The sequence below is a fragment of the Bombina bombina genome, chromosome 5 (genome assembly GCF_027579735.1).
Source record: "Bombina bombina isolate aBomBom1 chromosome 5, aBomBom1.pri, whole genome shotgun sequence".
Taxonomy (NCBI): domain Eukaryota; kingdom Metazoa; phylum Chordata; class Amphibia; order Anura; family Bombinatoridae; genus Bombina; species Bombina bombina.
The window spans coordinates 567253244-567275050 of NC_069503.1; the positions used below are offsets into that span (position 1 = coordinate 567253244).

The following is a 21807-nucleotide window of genomic DNA, read 5'->3' on the forward strand; positions in this document are numbered from 1 at the left end:
AGGAAACAATGGGGCTGCGGTGTTAGTTTTTTTTCAGCCGAAACTCCCATTGTTTCCTATGGGGAAATGCCGAATCTTAACGAGCTAATTCGGATTTATTCGGAGATACGGCAGCTATTTCGGATTCATTCGGTAGATTCGGAAGTATTTTAATTCGGAAATCCGAATCGATCCGAATCTCCGAATTTACCGAATTTACCGAATTTCCGAATTAATCCGAAACGAACCGCACATGTCTAAAAATTTCCCTACCCTATACAAAATTACAAATAGCCCTTAAAAGGGCCTTTTGCGGGGCATTGCCCCAAAGTAAGCAGCTCTTTTATCTGTAAAAGAAAAATACAATACCTCCCCAACATTAAAACCCACCACCCACACACCCCTACTCTAAAACCCACCCAATCCCCCTTAAAAAAAAACTAACTCTTGGAACAGCCAATAGAATGCAAGCTCAATCCTATTGGCTGATCCAATCAGCCAATAGGATTTTTCCTACCTTAATTCCGATTGGCTGATAGAATCCTATCAGCCAATCGGAATTCAAGGGACGCCATCTTGGATGACTAGATTAGGTGTAATTAGTTAAAATTATTGTAATTCTTTTTTTATTTTCTGTAATTTAGTGTTTGTTTTTTTTTGTACTTTAGTTTATTGAATTTAATTGTAATTCATTGTAGGTAGTTTAGGTAATTTATTTAATGATAGTGTAGTGTTAGGTGTAATTGTAATTTAGGTTAGGATTTATTTTACAGGTAATTTTGTACTTATTTTAGCTAGGTAGTTATTAAATAGTTAATAACTATTTAATAACTATTGCACCTAGTTAAAATAAATACAAAGTTGCCTGTAAAATAAATATAAATCCTAAGCTAGCTACAATGTAACTATCCTATATTATAAAAGGCCAAGTGTGTTTGTCCGAAGCTGTCATGCGCAGTAGAGACAAACACACTTGGCCTTGAGATTGGGAGCGCGAGATACACAAACAGCTGTGAGGTCTGGGGAGCGCGAGGTAAGCTACTCAACAGCTGTGAGGTCTGCTGCGTGAGAAGCGGCCACGCGCTCCCCAGACCTCACAGCTGTTTGTGGCCGACGGGAGCGTTGCGATGGGGGCGTGGCCGGGCATCACGAGGGGCGTGGCCAGGCGTCGCGAGGGGCGTGGCCATGCGGGTGTTGCCGCGATGGGGCGTGGCCCCGCGATGTGAAGACAGAGCCAGAGAGGGAGCAGGAGAGGGGGGGGAGAAGGGCCAAAGAGGGGGGGAGAGAGCCAAAGGGGGGAGAGCACAAGAGAAGGGCGGGGGGAGCACAAGAGAAGGGGGGGGGAGAAGGGGGGGAGAAGGGGGGGGAGCCAAAGAGAAGGGGGGGAGAGCCAAAGAGAAGGGGGGGGAGCCAAAGAGAAGGGGGGGGAGAGTCAAAGAGAAGGGGGGGAGAGCCAAAGAGAAGGGGGGGGAGAGCCAAAGAGAAGGGGGGGAGCCAAAGAGAAGGGGGGGAGAGCCAAAGAGAAGGGGGGGAGAGCCAAAGAGAAGGGGGGGAGCCAAAGAGAAGGGGGGGAGAGCCAAAGAGAAGGGGGGGGAGAGCCAAAGAGAAGGGGGGGGGAGAGCCAAAGAGAAGGGGGGGGAGAGCCAAAGAGAAGGGGGGGAGAGCCAAAGAGAAGGGGGGGAGAGCCAAAGAGAAGGGGGAGAGCCAAAGAGAAGGGGGGGAGCCAAAGAGAAGGGGGGGAGAGCCAAAGAGAAGGGGGGGGAGCCAAAGAGAAGGGGGGGAGAGCCAAAGAGAAGGGGGGGGAGGGGGGGAGAGCCAAAGAGAAGGGGGGGAGGGGGGGAGAGCCAAAGAGAAGAGGGGGGAGAGAGAGAGCCAAAGAGGAAAAAGAGCCAAAAAGGAGAGAGAGCCAAAGAGGGGGAGGGGGAGAGAGAGCCAAAGAGGGGGGGGAGAGCCAAAGAGCGGGGGAGAGAGCCAAAGAGGGGGGGGAGAGAGCCAAAGAGGGGGGGAGAGAGCCAAAGGGGGGGGGAGAGAGATAAAGGGGGGGGAGAGCCAAAGAGGGGGGAGAGAGAGAACCAAAGAGGAAAGAGAGCCAAAGAGGAGAGCAAAAGAGGGGAGAGAGACAAAGAGGGGGGAGAGAGAGCCAAAGAGGGGGGGGGCAGAGCCAAAGAGGGGGGGGAGAGAGCCAAAGGGGGGGGGGAGAGCCAAAGGGGGGGGGAGCCAAAGGGGGGGGAGAGCCAAACGGGGGGGAGAGCCAAAGGGGGGGAGAGAGCCAAAGGGGAGAGAGAGAGCCAAAGGGGAGAGAGCCAAAGAGGAGAGAGAGCAAAAGAGGGGAGAGAGCCAAAGAGGGGGGGGGGGAGAGAGCCAAAGAGGGGGGGGGAGAGCCAAAGAGGGGTGGGGGAGAGAGCCAAAGAGGCGGGAGAGAACAAAAGAGGGGGGAGAGAATAAAAGAGGGGGGAGAGAGAGCAAAAGAAAGGAGGGAGAGAGCCAAAGAGGGGAGAGAGAGAGCAAAAGAGGGGAGAAAGAGAGCAAAAGAGGGGAGAGAGAAAGCAAAGGAGAGGGGGGAGAGAAAGCAAAAGAGAGGGGGGAAGAGAGAGCAAAAGAGAGGGGGGAGAGTGCAAGGGGTGGAACCGCTGTACTGCAAAAAATGGCCCGTGTACACAGGCTTTAGTACTAGTTAGTTATATTGTAGCTATTTTATGGTTTATTTTATAGGCAAGTATTTAGTTTTAAATAGGAATAATTTATTTAATTATGTTAAATTAATTTCGTTTAATTTGAATTATATTTAAGTTGGGGGGGTTAGACTTAGGGTTACACTTAGGTTTAGGGGTTAATAAATTTATTATATTAGCAGCGACGTTGGGGTTGAAAGATTAGGGGTTAATAATTGTAAGTAGGTGGGGGCGATGTTGGGGACGGCAGATTAGGGGTTAATAAAATTTAACTAGTGTTTGCGAGGCAGGAGTGCGGCGGTTTAGGGGTTAATACATTTATTAAAGTGGCGGCGATGTCCGGTCGGCAGAATAGGGGTTAATAATTGTAGGTAGGTGGCGGCGATGTTGGGGGTGGCAGATTAGGGGTTAATAAATATAATGTAGGTGTCAGCGATGTTAGGGGCAGCAGATTAGGGGTTCATAGGGATAATGTAGGTGGCGGCGATGTCCGGTCGGCAGATTAGGGGTTAAAATTTTTTATTATAGTGTTTGCGATGTGGGGGGGCCTCAGTTTAGGGGTTAATAGGTAGTTTATGGGTGTTAGTGTACTTTTGAGCACTTTAGTTAAGAGTTTTATGTTCCGGCTACTGACTTTTAAATGCGGTAGGAGTCTTGACAGGAGAGGGTCTACCGCTCACTTCTTCAAAGACTTGTAATACCAGCGTTAGGCAAATCCCATTAAAAAGATAGGATACACAATTGACATAAGGGGATTTGCGGTAGCCTCGAGGCGCGGAAGAAAAGTGAGCGGTGAGCCTCTACCTGTCAGACTCGTAATACGAGCGTTAGGTAAAAGGCAGCGTTGGGACGTCTCAATGCTGCTTTTTAAGGCTAATGCAAAACTCGTAATCTCTGTGATAATTTTGTTTTCAGAGTGTACATAGACCCAAAGTTAAACAATTTGAAACAGAAGATACAAACCCAGTCAGTGTGGCTTGGCCAGGCTCATAAATTTTGATGCATTTTAAGGACACTCCTTAGGTGTAAGTGGGTTTATATATCTTATATATCTATTTTAATACGGTTCCTAATAACAGTTTATATATATATATCACTAAACATATTCTTTATATCTCATATGTCAATATCCAACATTTTATTTAAATTACCTTTTGTTAAGAAAGTTTCTCTTAGTTTAGTCTTATCAAAGTATCAAACCAATAACACACAAACAGCCAATCATTTTGCACTCTTAGAACAACATGTTCCTTTTTTAAAGACTAAATTTGAAAGAATATGGTTAATATCAAACATATTTGTTATCTTTTGTTTATTGAAATTATTTTTCATATATGAATATATATTGTATTCCATTTATGTGTCCCTTATGGAATAACTATTAACACACAGCATTTTACAAGATAGACCAACTACCAATAAAACAGTAAAATGTAGATTTGCAACAGTTGCTAACCAACATTGGTTTGTTCATTTTTTTTAAAAAACATGTTAATTATAATCATATTTTAGCTGAGGAATTATAAGTATATTGTGCATTTGTGTATGGGGTGTTATTGATATGCATTATACTGTAAATTATTATGTTCATACTTGCACAGTGCCAAATGTGATCCTGCAAGTAAACCTATTCTGTATAGTGGGAATGAAGAGTTTGGAGCAATTGCAGTGGCTTAATATCAATGTTAGAAATCTCGTCAATTTTTTAAAAAAAAACACAATTTACATAATGGAAACTTTATAAAACCCACTATTGTAAACTGGAAAAGTTATGATAACTTTCTTCTGTGAGATATCAATTTCCTGTACCGGTAATAAAAAAGAGAAAACACACCAAAATCCAAAACACACTTTTCTGATCCAGATCCTGTGGACCCCCACACTGCAGCTGTAGTCTCCTTTCTATATAGATTTATCTTCTCTGTAGGCCTAGTGATGTCACCACTGGCGCCCATAGTGATGTTGCAAGGGGATGGGGCTAACTGCCAAAGCTGGTAGTGAGAGACAGGTAGCCGGGAGGCTGGGAAAGAGGGATTGTAAGCCCTCATTTGAAAGAGGGGAGTCTGCCTTTCCAATTGAGGGTTCACTTGCCCCTGTAAGTTGCAGGTTATCTCCATAAAAATGGTGAATACCTGCAGAAGCATTTAAAATGCTGTTTCACCAGAGGGGTGTTTTTTTTAATTGATACTTTACCTCCCCTCCTGTGTGGGCTAGATGGACAAGTTACCCTTCATTTGAAAGTTCATACCACCCACGTTCCAATGAAGGGTGACTTGCCCTCCTAGGATATAGCTGATTGCTATTAAATATGTTGGTCACCTGCCCTACTAGAAACAGTGATTTTCCTGTCTGCTTTATTTAGATGGATATGAGACCCATCAAGTGAAAGAGGGAATTTTACTCTTTCAATTGAGTGGTCACACCCCCCCCTTCTAATTTCTAGCACTACCACATTGATCACCTGCCCCAAGTAGACAGTCATAATGTGTTTGAGGAGGGGGGGACTTTTAGAGTCCCCATTCCCTCCCATAAATTACAAAGGTGTATGAGACCCCAGTTTAAAAGAGGGAGAACCCCATCTTTTCAGTTTGGGTTCATACACCCCTTTCATTAGTAGGTGATTTAAATGTTTATGCTAATCATCTACCTAATGCATTTACAGTATGGAAGCAGTAGCACAGGTGACCCTCTCCACTAAAGACAGAATACAACACACATACACCCAATACCCTTTACATGAAAGAGGAGATTGCCCATAATCAAATAAGTGGTCTCATACTCCTTTAAATATCAGGTGATTGCCATATAAATAACAATCACCTGCATAATTAGTGTCTTTTAAAGTCTGAGCTATGAAAGGAAATTTTTCACCCCAAAATATGCACTACCAAAAAGCAAGTGACCCCTTTTGTCAAGGAGGGGTCACATATCCAGTTTTTAGAATCTAATCACTGTGTTAACAATGGTCACCTGTCAAATCCCTAAGGATATGGAACAATATTAGGAGGGTGGGGTAATACCTATGTTGCGCCCAAAATACATACATAAACTTGAGACCCCTTATTTGAAGGCAGCAATCCTGGTCTTTCATGTGAGTGTTCCTATGAGTGAGTGTTCCTATGAGTGAGTGTTCCTATGAGTGAGTGAGTGTTCCTATGTCCTGCTGCCAGCTGATGCTTTTTAATAGGCCGTTATAACCCCAACAACATATCATAATACCCCACTCTTGAGATAGTGAGGTTTCACAATTCAAATGACGGGTTTCAGGTCATTAATGCTGTGAAGTGATAATTATAATTAGACTGATAACCTGGCAGTAACTATTTTCCACATTTATTTGTACTGTTGTTGTTAGGGCTCAAAGAACGATTTTTGTCTGAAAATTGTAAGAATCAAAATATATTGGAGAACTGAGAGAATGTAAAAAATAGTGATATTTTGTAAAATCCTAAACCGGATGACTTTTGGTACAACTATTATGCTTTTTTCTTTAGTTTTTTTTTAAAATATTTTTTGCTTTGCTGAGTGATTATGGATGAGGATAGAAACATGCATATAGTTTCAAAATGGGTTAAACCACACCTCTGGGAATTCAGATATTTGTGTAATTTTAAATTTGTGTAATATTTGTATCTGAGGTGAGGAAAGAAAACTCTGGGTCTCAGAGTATATCCTTTATTTAATTGGATTCAGGCTTAGGTGCACAAAAGGTAAGCTCCTTAACTGACGCGTTTCACGCATGCGTACATGCGCTTCTTTAGAGAATATTTGTATTGTTAGATAATTTATACCTACCAATTTTCTGCATAAATTAAAATATGGGGAATACAGTAGTAACACAAATAATTATTGTTCTCTTTTCTGATTTTCAATTACGTTTAATTGAACCATAAAATATAAAATAATAAGTTTAGCTGTTTTCAGAAGGTGAACTGATGCTATATGTGGGACAATAAAATTTGTTTTTGAAATATCTAGGAAATAATGACTCCCGTGATGCTATTTACTATGTACACCACATCAAATGACAAAAAAAATAAAAAAAATTGCATTTAATATGGTGGAATTTTCTCATATTATTATATTTCTGCAAACTAAAGTTATTTTCTAAAAATGCTTTTTCTGCTGAAATAAAAACAGGTATCATTTGAGTGGGTATCAAACAGAAAAAAAGTTAAAATGTATGTGTAAATGCAATGAAGGTCAAACAACTAAAAACACCTCTAGCATAAGGGCGTGAAAATAGCCCAGCAGTGAAAGGGTTAAAATCACTGGCAAAGAAACCTCGCATCACACAGTGAAGTATACTAAATTGCCTCTTTGCAAGACTACCTTCAAACAAGCTTTTGATCTATTTAGAACATTTTGCATGCTTTTTATTTTTGTGATGCCAATACCTTTATAGCATAGGGATATTTTGACAATCCTTTGATCATTGTGCCTTTAGTGTAGCCAAAATAAGTATCTATAATGCTATATCTTCGATAAATGTCGCACTTTGGGTCTACTAAAGGCTGGTGCAGAAAAGGTTCCCGACTTGAGAAACAGTCTGTCTAGCTTTGCGGCATACGGGCAGTTGACACTGTACATTCACTGCCCATTTGTATCATTAAATAAAAAAGTGTCTGTGAAATGCCATCCGATTCTTTCACGTGATAAATTGTGTGAGAGAAAGGCCTGTCAATCACCCCAAATTAATATGTTCAGAGGGATTTCTATATGGTGGAGAGTTTAAAGAGCAGTAGACTAGTGACCCCTGCTTCTTACATTGCAGAAGTCAGGCTCACATATGTGAGTGTGTCCCACAAGGGTTTAAAAGCACATGCTTAGTAGAGTGAGCCCATTGTCTTTAAACCCACACAATTCTCACATGTATTTGTACAGTATATGCCAAAATTATGATTATTATTATTATTATTATGCCTCTATTTGTAGCTGCCACATTATGGTACATCGGTATGGTTAGGGATGAAAGGGACATCTTAAAGGTACACTAATGTCAAAATGTAACTTTTATTATTCAAATTGTGCACAATTTGATAATGGGAGTAAATTGAGAAGTCTCTTAAAGGGACAGTAAAGTCACAAAAAATCTTTCATGATTTAAATGGGGCATGTAATTTTAAACAACTTTCCAATTTACTTTTTTTTACCAATTTTGCTTTTTTCTCTTGGTATTCTTAGTTGAAAGCTAAATCTAGAAATTCATGTGCTAATTTCTTAGACCTTGAAGACTGCCTCTAATCGGAAAGCATTTTGACAGTTTTTCACCACTAGAGGGCGTTAGTTCATGTGTTTCATATAGATAACATTGAGCTTCGGCACGTGAAGCTCCTAAGAGCAAGCACTGATTGACTAAAAATGCATGTCTGTCAAAAGAACTGAAATAAGGGGGCAGTTTGCAGAGGCATAGATACAAGGTAATCACAGAGGTAAAAAGTATATTATTATAACTGTGTTGGTTATTCAAAATTGGGGAATGGATAATAAAGGGATTATCTACCTTTTTAAACAACAACAATTCTGGTGTTTACTGTCCCTTTAAAACTGTATGCTCTGTATTTTTATATACACACTTTCTGAGGCAACAGCTACTACTGGGCATGTGAAAGAGTTCAACGTGTACATGTATATGAATCTGTAATTGAATTAATATTCATGTATATGAATCTGTAATTGGCTGTCAAATGATACAGGAGGTCGGCTAATTGAAGTACATTTTAAAATTTGTAAGAAAAAAGTACTATTGCATAGTCTTTTTATTATGCACTTATTTATTATGCAATTATACTGTATTTAATGCTGCCTCCCCCATAAGAGGTCCATATATGTGCAAAATTAGGAAATATTGGGATTTCATTTTTTTTTTGTTAAAAAAAATAACACACACATGAAATGTGCTGCATAAAGAAAGTTGTACTTGCTACCAGCTGAGTAAACAGACGAATAATCTTTACCCACATTCCACCAAACAATAGTAATACAGCAAATCACCAAGTCAGTTTTTGATTTAGCTAAATACAAATCTATATATTTCTATCTATCTATCTATCTATCTATCTATCTATCTATCTATCCATCTGTTTATCTATCTAGCTATCATCTATTTGTCTATCTATCTGTCTATCTATCTATCTATCTATCTATCTATCTATCTATCTATCTGTTTATCTATCTAGCTATCATCTATTTGTCTATCTTTCTATCTTTCATCTATTTATCTATCCCTCTATCTATCTATCTTTCATCTATTTATATATCCCTCTATCTATCCCTCTATCTATTTATCTATCTATCTGTCTATCATCTATTTGTCTATCTATTTATCTATCTATCTGTCTATCATCTATTTGTCTATCTTTATGCACATGGAGGTTTGTGAATTTTTCAATCTTAACCTTCCAATTTAAGAATCACACTTTTCTCAGGTCAAACACACAATTTTCACTTTGTATTTAAGTATAAGCCCCCAACTGAGTCACATTTATGATGCCAATAACCTATGTTTTTTTTAAATGATATGAAGGTCATGTGTACAACAAGCATCTCTCTCTTGCTATACATATTACCACTTTATTGTTATTATTTGGGTCAACTTATTTTTTTTATTTTTTTTTTATTTCTTTAGCCCCTGGAAAATTTATTTGTATGCCTATGCACACAAATATACTTTTTTCAAACTTTTTATCAGGATGTGTTAGGACATTAATTTGGTGATTACTGATAATCTTGTTTTACTGTTTGTACCACAGCAAATGGTATGAAATCGATTTTCTAAGCATAGTAGTGAGGTAAAGCCCTGTCTCTCTCTAGTCATGGGTGCCGCCATATTGAAATCTACCTTTCACATCATTCAAGTGCTCATGTGTTTGCACATGTGCAACAATTTTTTTTCAGATACCCGTAGTGTAACCTAGATTTCAAAATGGCAGCACTCATTATTAGAGGGTGATTTATGAAATGTATTCAGTGTTTAATGTTTCTTTAAAAAAACAAAAAAACATCGTATACGGTCTTTTTTTTCAGAGAGTTGGTCTAACTGGTCTGATTGGTCTGAATGTGACGCTTCTGGATTACAGTTCCGACTACGCCAATGTAACATTCTCTTTCCTATTGGCAATCAATGCTCAGGAAACAACACAGAAACAAGAAATTGTAATCCAGAATCTAATTTTATACCAGGTAAGTTATTTTTCCATCAAATGATTCAATGCATATATAACAAACTACATTACTCAATTACTCCTTCTCCCTCTCCACCTGCACTGTTCATTCATCTATCTTATACTCACCTTACTTTTGTACTCATGAACTTTACCTATACCTAAACACTCTCTCTCCCCCCTGCACTATAGCCCAAAAACAGTCTCACTACTGCAAATCTGCTTCTTCCTTTCACATCCCTGTGTGCCTTTCAATAGACTTCATAAACAAAACTGTGGTAACCTTAACCGCATTCCTCTTACATTTAAAACCACCTCCCCCTTCACTTGTGCACTCTGGAACTCTCGCTCTGTTTGCAACAAGTTCACTTATATCCATGATCTCTTTATCTCCCACTCTTAACCTTCTTACAGAAACCTGGCTCTCTGCATCAGACACTGCATCCACTGCTGCACTGTCACATGGGGGTCTCCATTTTAGCCACACTCCTAGGTCTGGCAATAGACAAGGAGGTGGTGTTGGTATTTTACTTTCCTCTTGTTGCACCTTTCAACAAATACAGCCCTTCTCTTCACTCATATTTTCTTCATTTGAAGCACACCTGATTTGGTTATTCTCTCCCCTCTCTATATGTGTTGCAGTCATATACCGCCCCCCTGGCTCCCCAACTCAATTTTTAGATCACTTTGCTGCCTGGCTTCCTTATTTCCTTTCCTCAGACACCCCTGCCCTCATTCTTGGTGACGTCAACATCCCTCTTGACAATCCCACTGCCTCCTCTGCAAAACAACTTCTTCCACTTACTTCCTCTTTTGGCCTGTCACAATGGACTGACTCTCCCACTCACAAAGATAGTCAATCCCTTGATCTGATTTTCACCTATCGATGCACTATCTCAAATTTAACAAACTCCCCTTTTTCCTTGACCATCATCTCCTAACTTCCAACATCACTTCCCTACCTACAACTCCCCCTCCCTCTACCCCTCACACCAAACTTCACAGAAGCACTAAGTCATTAGATCTGCAACAGCTCGCTAGCTCTCTCAAACCTCTCCTCTCATCCATCACCTCCTTTTCCTGCCCTGACCAATCTATCTGCCAGTATAACTCCACCCTTACATCGGTCATTGACAATCTGGCCTCTCCAACCATAGCTCAGAAACCACACTCTCATCCTCAGCCCTGGCATACTCTTCTGACATGGTACCTATGCAGATGTTCCCGTACTGCTGAGCAACACTGGAGGAAATCTCGGAGTTCAGCTGACTTTCTTCACTACAAGTTCATCCTGAACTCCTACTATTCTACCCTTAATCTCTATAAGCAACAATACTTCTCTAATCTCATCTCTACTCTTTCCTCTAACCCAAAACATCTGTTCTCCACATTCAATACTCTTCTCCGCCCACCCTCAACTCCTAATACAACCTCTCTCTCAGCTTAAGATTTTGCCAGCCACTTCAATAACAAAATTGACTCCATCAGAAGTGAAATCAGCTCTCAACATACTACCAATCTCCCACCCCCTCAAAAGCTCACAATCATCCGAAACCCAAATATCCAAAAATGCAGCTCTTTTGCCCCTTTTAACGAGGATAAAGTTTCTGCCCTTATACTGTCCTCCCACCTCACTACCTGTCCCCTCGACCACATCCCCTCACAGCTACTCCCCTCCCTCTCTTCTACCCTCACCCCCATACTCACACACATTTTCAACCTCTCCCTTAGCACTGGTATATTTCCCTCATCTCTAAAACAACCTCTCCCTTAGCACTGGTATATTTCCCTCATCTCTAAAACATGCACTGGTTACACCTATTCTCAAAAAACCTTCCCTCGATCCAACCTCCCCATTCAACTACCGCCCTATTTCCCTACTCCCTCTTGCCTCAAAGCTCCTCAAAAAGCTAGTATACGCATGTCTATCCCATTTCCTTACACTAAACTCTTCTTGACCCACTGCAATCTGGATTTTGTCCCCATCACTCTACAGAGACAGCAATTGTCAAGGTTACCAATGACCTACTTACAGCAAAATCCAAAGGCCACTTCTCTTTGCTTATCCTCCTTGACCTGTCTGCAGCCTTTGACACTGTTGACCACCCTCTTCTGCTCCAAACCCTCCAATCCTTCGGCATCTGCGACACAGCTCTCTCGTGGTTCTCTTCCTATCTAACTAACCGTACATTTAGTGTAGCCTTCTCCGGAGCATCCTCTGCCCTCGTTACCCCTTTCTGTTGGGGTACCTCAAGGCTCTGTCCTCGGTCCCCTTCTCTTTTCGATCTACACGTTATCATTAGGTTCCTTAATAAAGTCCCATGTGTTTCAATATAATTTGTATGCTGATGACACCCAAATCTACCTCTCGGCACCAGACTTACCTCCTTCCTTACTAACCCGTGTCACTAGCTGTCTTTCTCATATCTCATCTTGGATGTCCTCTCACTACCTTAAGCTAAATCTCTCCAAAACTGAACTCCTTATTTTTCCCCCTTCTTCCAATGTCTCCACCCCCAAAATTTCTATAACTGTTGATAATTCCATCATTACTCCTACCCCGCATGCCCGATGTCTTGGGGTCACACTTGATCTTTCCTTCACTCCTCACATTCAGTCCTTGGCTAAAGCCTGCCGCTTCCACCTTAAAAACATCTCTAAAATTTGACATTTCCTTACACAAGATACAACTAAGATTTTAATCCACTCTCTCATCCTTTCCCGCCTCGACTACTGCAACTCCGTCCTCTCTGGTCTACCTAGCTGCCGCATAGCTCCTTTACAATCCATTATGAATGCCTCATCTTCCTTACTCGTCGCTCTTCATCTGCTGCACCTCTCTGCCAATACCTTCACTGGCTTCCTCTTGCCTCTAGGATTAAACACAAAGCCTCACTCACATACAAAGCTCTCAACTGCACTGCTCCCCCCTACATTTCAGAACTTATCTCCAGATACTCTCCCTCCCGTCCCCTTTGATCAGCTCAGGATCTCCTCCTCTCTTGTTACTTCCTCACATTCCCATTTACAGGACTTCTCCAGACTGGCCCCCATCTTGTGGAACTCCCTGCCTCGCTCCACAAGACTCTCCCCTAGTTTTAACAGCTTCAAGCACTCCCTAAAAACTCTACTATTCAGGGATGCTTACAACCAACACTAACCTTTGCTAACTCCATTAATTTCCCCTTGAACCTCTTAGAATGTAAGCCTATGAGCTCAGCTGTTTGCAGATCGCCTTCATAAGAGCTGACTACAACAGTGAAACTCTCGGCAGGGCCCTCTACCCACTTGATCATTTCAAAAGCTATCCTGTATACCGACTATGTTTACAGCGCTGCGGAATCTGTTGGAGCTCTACAAATACCTGATAATAATATTAATAATAATGCATAAGCAATAGGTTTTGTTTTTATTGTATTCAAATTAATGTCTGTAGTTACTTTTTTATTTTATTGTTGATAAAAATATTTATGTTCTCACTCAAATACAAAATGTTTTGTGAGCTCTGTGTCCCTACTTAGGTTTGTTCCTATATGGTATAATATAGCCAATTATACCACTGAAAACATTGCACATGTGCTAATGCAGGTTTTTCCCAGTGACACAAATTGACTGTTTATGTTGAGCTAACATATTTTAATTTAGTGATTGAGTGCAATGTAACTGTTATTTAATGCAAACAACATCTTATGGCTTGTTTTATGGGAGCCTCCACTGCAATAAACTCTGATGACCTTACCCATTGCTATTAATGCTAGCTTATCTGGCCCCACTACTAATTGCAAGTCAGCCCCAAATACAGTTAACTCAATCAATAACCTAGTTTTAAACAGCAATTACCCTAAATGTGATTCTATCTGAATGCTGAACCTATAAAAACAACTTTACATTTACAAGAAAAAATGTCCAGTGATAATTTCCATTGTAGCATATATCTTGCATATAACAGGGTCTCTCAGAGTGTTTTCTTATTTTGGACTACTCCAATAACAAAAGTAGGAGGGCTTAATTTGATATGATATAGTAATACAGGTAGCCCTCAGTTTACGCCGGGGTTAGGTTCCAGAAGTAATGGTTGTAAATCGAAACCTTTGTAAATTGAAACCCAGTTTATAATGTAAGTCAATGGAAAGTGAGGGATTTAGGTTCCAGGCCCCTCTCAAAATTGACATAAGTAACACCTAATACATTATTAAAGCTTTGAAATGAAGACTTTAAATGCTAAACAGCATTATAAACCTAATTAAATAATCACACAACAGACTGTATCATCAAACTAAGTTTAATTAACAAAAACATTTTTTTACTTGCATTTTTCTGCAAACAGTTCTCTGCATTGTTAGCATATTAGATAATATTGGGTCTGCACCTATTCTATGCATTTCAATCTGGAGTGATTAATAGGCAGTTAGGCACCCTCACCTCAAGCAGCTAGACAGGAAGATAATAGGGAAGTGGCTGCTAGATCTTTTTGGTTTGAAAGCTGCTTGATAGCTAAGGTCTGTTCTGTGTACACAGATACATTTCAGTCTGCTAAGATTGCATAACTTTGCTGCAACACAAGCGGACAGCTCTACCTACTGGCTATTTTAATTAGTGCACTGCTTTTCAATGCTTTTCAATAGCAGTCACATGACTGAAAAAAAAGGTTGTTATTCTGAAACGGATCAAATTGAACCGGCGTAAACCGAGGGCCACCTGTATATTAAATAGATATCTAAGCCTGATTGCAAAAAAAATAAATAATGAACCTAAACAAGACAGACTTATGACAACATGTTTATGCTGACCAGAAAGGATTGACAATAGAGGTCAGTGCAACAGGGATTAAGTTAGATATTTTGGTATACTTAGATATGGGGGGTTCTTAGAAGTTGGAGGATATTGAGAGGGGGTAGTTTAGAGAGTTACCATAAGTGTTAAGGATATATTGGAGATGGGATCCTATAGGGTTTCCTTTATCATCAACATGTGTCATGGGTAATACCGTACTAAGGGACCTTTTGTTTTTTTAATTATTGCAACCATTTTCTTTTTAGATATTAAGGATATTACTTCTATATTGTTTTTGCTATTTTTTGGCACAAAATAATCTAAAAGAAAAATATACTCTGTATTACCGAAGTACTTTCAGTATTTTATTTTACCTGCTTTTCATGTTATGGAACCATGACAATTGTGTTTTGTTTCCACGGCTGATAGAGATGCTGGAGTGCGACCTGTAGGATCTATAAGACTTTACGCACTCATTGTTTGATCAGTGCAGTAGCTAATTTATGTAGCTGCAGTAGCTAATTTACTAAATGGAAAAAGCAAAATAGATAAGATAAACAATACTTAAACTTACTTTTTAATGTAGCGCTGAAGTTCAAATATTCCGGAGTCCGGCCACCAAATTCAAAAGTTTTTTTTTTAGAGCTAATGGTTTAAACCGTTTTTCAAGCGCTTTAGCCATATGGCACTCAGTCATTTTTTTGTAGCAAGAGTGCCGACTGGAAAATAGTTCAAACCATGAGCTCAACAAAAAAATGCTTTAGAAGTGGGTGGCCGAAGCGCAGGGTATTTGAATTATAGCGATTCATTAAAAAGAAAGTTATAGCTTATCTTCATTACAAATGATGAATAAAAGTCAATTTAAAATATTGCTAACATTCCAGATCTGTTTTTACAAAGGGGAAAGTTTACAATCACTTTAAAGTGAGAGTAAATTTGACATGTTTTGAAATCAGGACGGGAATCTAAGTGATATTTTAAATTACTTTAATTCATCACTTCTAATGCAGATGCACGGTAATTTAATTTTTAATCTAGCCGTGACATTCTAATACGCCACGCTCTGGCCGCCATTTTCAAAACTCATATTTTTTGTGAGCTAACCGTTTAAACTGATTTCCAATCTACGCTCTAACTATACTGATCAATTAAGGTCCCTGCAAAATATTGCTTAGATTCCGGACCTGATTTTTAAACATGTCAAGTTTAACATCACTTCACGGCTTATTCAAAAGTTCCCTGGACTGCAAAACAATGCAATTTTTTGGGACACAATGACAGTTTCATCCTTTTTATTTTAATGCCTATCTTTTGCAGCACAATGCTTTATTGGTGATAAATACTATGGGGCATATTTATCAATGTGTGAGCGGACATGATACGAAGTAGAGTATCATGTCTGCTGCACATCGATAACTGCTGACGGCATTTATCATTGCACCAGAAGTTCTTGTGAACTGCTGGTGCAATGCCGCCCCCTGCAGATTAGCGGCCAATCTTTAGACCGCTGCTTCATAACTTCTGTTTCCGGCGAGCCTGAAAGCTCGCCGGAAACAAGGGGCATCAAGCTCCATACATAGCTTGATAAATATGCCCCTACAAATTAACTGTAGTGTTTATTTTGTTTAGTAAAAATAAAATAACTAAAAGAACAAAACAGAAAGGAATTTAGTATTTTACCTACAATAAATAACATTCGGCTAGATTACGAGTTTTGCGTTATGAGTGAAAAAGCAGCGTTAAGGCTCTTTTTCACTACCGCTGCTATTACGAGTCTTGCAGGCATTTCTGTACCGCACATTTTTTGTCCGTAACGCAAATTAACTTACGCAATTTGCGTAAAGTCTTTTTTCAATGGGACTTCCATAGCGCCGGTATTACGAGTCTGCCTGGGAGGCCAAAAAGTGAGTGGTACAGCCTATACCGCCAAGATCCATACCGTAAACTGAAAGTCAGTAGTTATGGGTTTTACGCTACAAAGCTGTAACATAAAACTCATAACTAAAGTGCTAAAAAGTACACTAACACCCATAATCTACCTATTAACCCCTAAACCGAGGCCCTCCCGCATCGCAAACACTAAAATAAAATGATTAACCCCTAATCTGCCGCTCCGGACATCGCCGCCACTATAATAAACATATTAACCCCTAAACCGCCGTACTCCCGCCTCGCAAACACTATTTAAATATTAACCCCTAATCTGCTGCCCCTAACATCGCCACCACTATACTAAATTTATTAACCCCTAAACCGAAGTCTAACCCTAACACCCCCTAACAAATATAATTAATATAAATCTAAATAAATCCTACTATTAATAACTAAATAATTCCTATTTAAAACTAAATATTTACCTATAAAATAAACCCTAAGCTAGCTACAATGTAACTAATAGTTACATTGTATCTAGCTTAGGTTTTATTTTTATTTTACAGCTAAATTTGTATTTGTTTTAACTAGGTAAAATAGTTACTAAATAGTTATTAACTATTTACTAACTACCTAGCTAAAATAAATACACATTTACCTGTAAAATAAAACCTAACCTGCCTTACAATAAAAACTAACCTTACACTACAATTAAATAAATTACATAAATTAAATACAATTACCTAAATAACAAAAAACCCCCACTAAATTACACAAAATAAAAAACATATTACAAGACACTTAAGCTAATTACACCTAATCGAATAGCCCTATCAAAATAAAAAAGCCCACCCAAAATAAAAGGACATTTGGATGGGCATTGCCCTTAAAAGGGCATTTAGCTCTTTTTCAAGTGCCCAAACCCTAATCTAAAAATAAAACCCTCCCAATAAACCCTTAAAAAAAACCTAACACTAACCCCCGAAGATCCATTTACAGTTTTGAAGACCGGACATCCATCCTCAACGAAGCCGGGAGAAGTCTTCAACAAAGCCAGCAGAAGTGGTCCTCCAGACGGGCAGAAGTCTTCATCCTGACAGCATCTTCTATCTTCATCCATCCGGCGCGGAGCGGCTCCATCTTCAAGACATCTGGCGCGGAGTATCCTCTTCTGTCGAAGTCTTCGTGCAGAATAAAGGTTCCTTTAAATGACGTGATCCAAGATGGCATCCCTTGAATTCCAATTGGCTGATAGAATTCTATCAGCCAATCGGAATTAAAGGTGAAAAAATCCTATTGGCTGATGCAATCAGCCAATAGGATTGAGCTTCAATCCTATTGACTGATCCAATCAGCCAATAGGATTGAGCTAGCATTCTATTGGCTGATTGGAACAGCCAATAGAATGCAAGCTCAATCCTATTGGCTGATTGCATCAGCCAATAGGATTTTTTCACCTTTAATTCCGATTGGCTGATATTGTATTGGAGTGTGGTATGGAGCTCAATTTTGCTCTATGCTCACTTCTTGCCTGCTAACGCCGGGTTTTTGTAAACCTGTAATACCAGCGCTGTAGGGAAGTGAGCGGTGACAATAACTTGCAAGTTAGTACCGCACCCCTCGTAACGCAAAACTCGTAATCTAGCCGATGGTTATTCAAGAATATTTTTTAAGAAATCCTTTATTCTTTATGCTATTTAAAGAAGCAATGCTCAAGGGTAATTGACAGGCTATCACATAGGGACCTTTTTAAAAATATATTTTATTTGTAAATGATTACGATGATTATGTTGTTTTAGACAATAAATCTTCCTTTCCATTTCTCATTTATTATTTAGAGCCAAAATATTGTGGCACATAGTTTGTTTAAAAAATTCAAAGATTTAGTACAGTATATTTGAGCTTAATAAATTTGTCATGGTTAACGATAATAGCCAACAAGAATTTTTATGAGTTGCATGTAAAATAATTACTAACAATGCAAGCATCTGTTAAAGGATGGTATTTTTTTTTTTTAAACTAATGACTCATCTGTTTATATTCAATGTGATAACTTGAAACACCTACTGTGACATTATTCTCATACACAATAGCAGGTGTTAAGAAAAATAAAAGAACAGTTAATAAAATAAACAGTATATTTTTGTAGGAACAGAACATATCGGTAGGTGAATCTGACAAAAAAGCTTCATTTGCCCTTTTCATAAAAAGGAAAGTTTGTAAGAGGTTTTATTTGAAATGAGGACAAAACAGTGCTGTAGTTATGCTTTGTAATTTTTAATGCTCACCAATCTAACACATTTAACAAACGCATTATTATAGAAATTCAAGTGTCTAGTTAGTGGTAAAACTGTGTCCATGATGAAATACCGCTACTTTCAACTCTTGATTCCAATTAGAGAAACAAGTAGAATTCAAGAAAATATATGCAGTAATTGGCCCATGAGTGAATTGTTTTTTCTTTTTCTTGTTAGTGCATAGAATGTGCTGATTAAAGTTTTAGATTGAAGAGCAAAAACATATTTTAAATTCATACTGATATGATTATTCAATAGAAATGGGAAATGACTACAGCTTTATTTGACTAGCATGTTAAATTACTAGGGTATATATAAAATATTAAATTATGCTGGAAAGTTATAATTGGTAGTTCCTTCAGGAAAATAACTATAGAAATATTGTCATGGTATCATAAATTGATTTTTTTATTATTCTTATATTCATATCATGTTTTGCAGAGATTTCGGTTGCAAGATCGAGCAGCTTTGAGGAGAAAAGATGTGGAGGTATGTCTATTTTTATTACGTTGAGGTCTTCTGACCTATTAGAAAAGATCTTCAAACAGGTTTATTATACAGTGCACTCAGATATTTTCAAATTCAAAACATTTTTAGTCCATAAGAATGACTTTGTATTGTGTAAAGACATCAGATACTTTGCAAAAACATCTGTATTCCAGTCCTATAGAAAACACTGTTTACACCCCATTTTATACATTTTCTTTTTCAAATATTGGAATCACAATCTTTACTTTCAAAGCCATTAGTGACCATGACTTGTTAACTAGTGTAGATACAACTAGTAATGGTCCTTTTATGAGCAAAATCTCTATTATTTTGCAAGTCTTTATCAGATCAATCCTTAGCATCTCCTAATTAGGGACAGATATGTAAAAAGGTTAGAAGTCTCCAATGTGCACTTCCAGTTTTCAGGACTGGAACACCTACATTAGACTTAAAGGGACATTAAACCCAATTTTTTTATTTCATTATTTAGATAAAGAATACAATGTTAAACAACATTCCAATTTACTTATATTATCTAATTTGCTTCATTCTTTAGATATCCTTTGTTTAAGAAATAGCAATGCACATGGGTGAGCCAATCACACAAAGCATCAATTGCAGCCACCAATCAGCAGCTTCTGAGCCTTTCTAGATATGCGTTTTTTAGCATAGAATGTCAAGAGAATGAAGCAAATTAGATAATAGAAGTACATCAGAAAGTTGTTTAAAATTGCATGCTCTTTCTTAATCATGAAAGAAAACAAATTGGTCTTAATGTCCCTTTAAATTACAATAAGGGGACAAAAATAAATTATGACAATATATTTCAAAGTTTGTTTTACTACACATAATTCAAGGGACATAATGCACATATCCTAAATCACTTGAAAGTGATGCAGCATAACTGTAAAAAGCTGACAAGAAAATATCACCTGAACATCTCTGTGTAAAAAAGTAAAGATATTTTACCTCAAAATTTCTTCAGCTCACCAGAGTAAGTGCTGTGTAAACAGTTATACTTCAGCTGCTGCTTTGCCTTTGCTGTGATCTCATGAGATTTCACTGAAATATTATGAGATTTCATAAAACTTACTTAAACTGAATATGAAAATAATATGACGGTACCTGCAAATGACAAATGCACATTCCCTAGCTTGTCCTGGGACAAGCATTTTGATTGGCTGCTTAAAGCCTCTTTACAGTGGGGTGTGAATACTTTGGAATTTGAGGTAAAATATCTTGCTTTTTTACATAAAGATGTTCAGGTGATATTTTCTAGTCAACTTTTTACAGCTATGCTGCACCACTTTTATGTACTTCATTATTTGGGTATCATGTCCCTTTAAACATATTATATTACAATTTTAAAGGGTTTTACTCTCCCTTTAAATTATCTTCAGGATTCAAAACAATTTCTGTGGAAACAACATAAAAGTTTATCATATATAACTTATTAAGGAGTTTTAAAGAAAACATTATTTTATGGAACAAAACAGGGAAATTCTACATTTATATGTAATTGTATGTTGCTGCATGCTCTGATCAGTCAATGTCATTAACTAAATATAGATACTGTGGTTATGGCTCTGCATTCCCCTCTGTTTACTACAAGGAAATAGTAAACCTTATGTAGAGTGATTATACTCATGTTTGTGTGGCTGAGACATGTCCCATGGTTTTTGAACACCAATTCCATACAATATACATGCCTTATGTGTGACAAAATTGCAAATCTGTTTGTTTTCTGCAATAATCAATGCATTTGGGGAAGAGTGTTACTTACGCTGCTATGGGTAATTTTGAATAGCAGGTGTTCATATTTCATCATTCCTCAATGCTTAACTTTGAAAAGGGCTGTATTTCATATAGTTATTGTGCAAAATAGTATACTTATACTGGATTTATACTTCCATTCAATAAAGAAAGTTGGAAATAAACTTACATGACACTTAACTAAATGTATAAATCTCAATTATTAGACATTTTTCTATAATTAACCTGTATTCTTGAATGCAATTTTATGTATTTTCTACAGAGTTCAATATGTTCCACATGATTGCAGTGGGTTTAAGTAGTTCCATACTTGGTTGTCTACTCACATTACTTGTTTATACATACTGCCAGCGGTACCAACAGCAATCCCATGATGCAACAGTGATCCATCCTGTGTCTCCAGCGCCTCTCAATACAAGCATTACTAACCATATAAACAAACTGGACAAATATGATTCAGTAGAAGCTATCAAGGTAAGAATGAAAGAATGTAGAGTGAAAGTCGTACTTGCAATGTAGTGTCTGTAATATTTTTTATAAAAGATAAAAGTAGTCTAAAAATAAATAAAACTATTCTACCAAAATATTGAAAATGCAACATCCAAATGGACACAGTGGACACAGGTACAATCCGGATACCTCTATAAATAAATCTATGAAAAACAGACGTACACTTTAGACTTCACAGGTTTTCTAATAAAGTTGCAACTCATCTTTCTCTCTTTTACTCCCACTTTTTTATTTACCTCTCTCACGTATAACTCTCTCACGTATACTTTTCCTGTGTTT

At 38.3% G+C, this 21807-nt stretch overlaps 1 protein-coding gene across 1 annotated transcript in view; it reads left to right on the top strand.

Moving 5' to 3' along the window:
• SEMA5A (semaphorin 5A) overlaps nt 1-21807 on the top strand; it is a 1142184-nt gene that overhangs the window by 1096473 nt on the left and 23904 nt on the right. The window contains exons 23-25 of the mRNA XM_053715801.1: nt 9678-9833; nt 19198-19245; nt 21281-21492. Of these exons, the coding sequence (XP_053571776.1) occupies nt 9678-9833; nt 19198-19245; nt 21281-21492 (416 nt within the window). The remainder of the gene's footprint in view (nt 1-9677; nt 9834-19197; nt 19246-21280; nt 21493-21807) is intronic.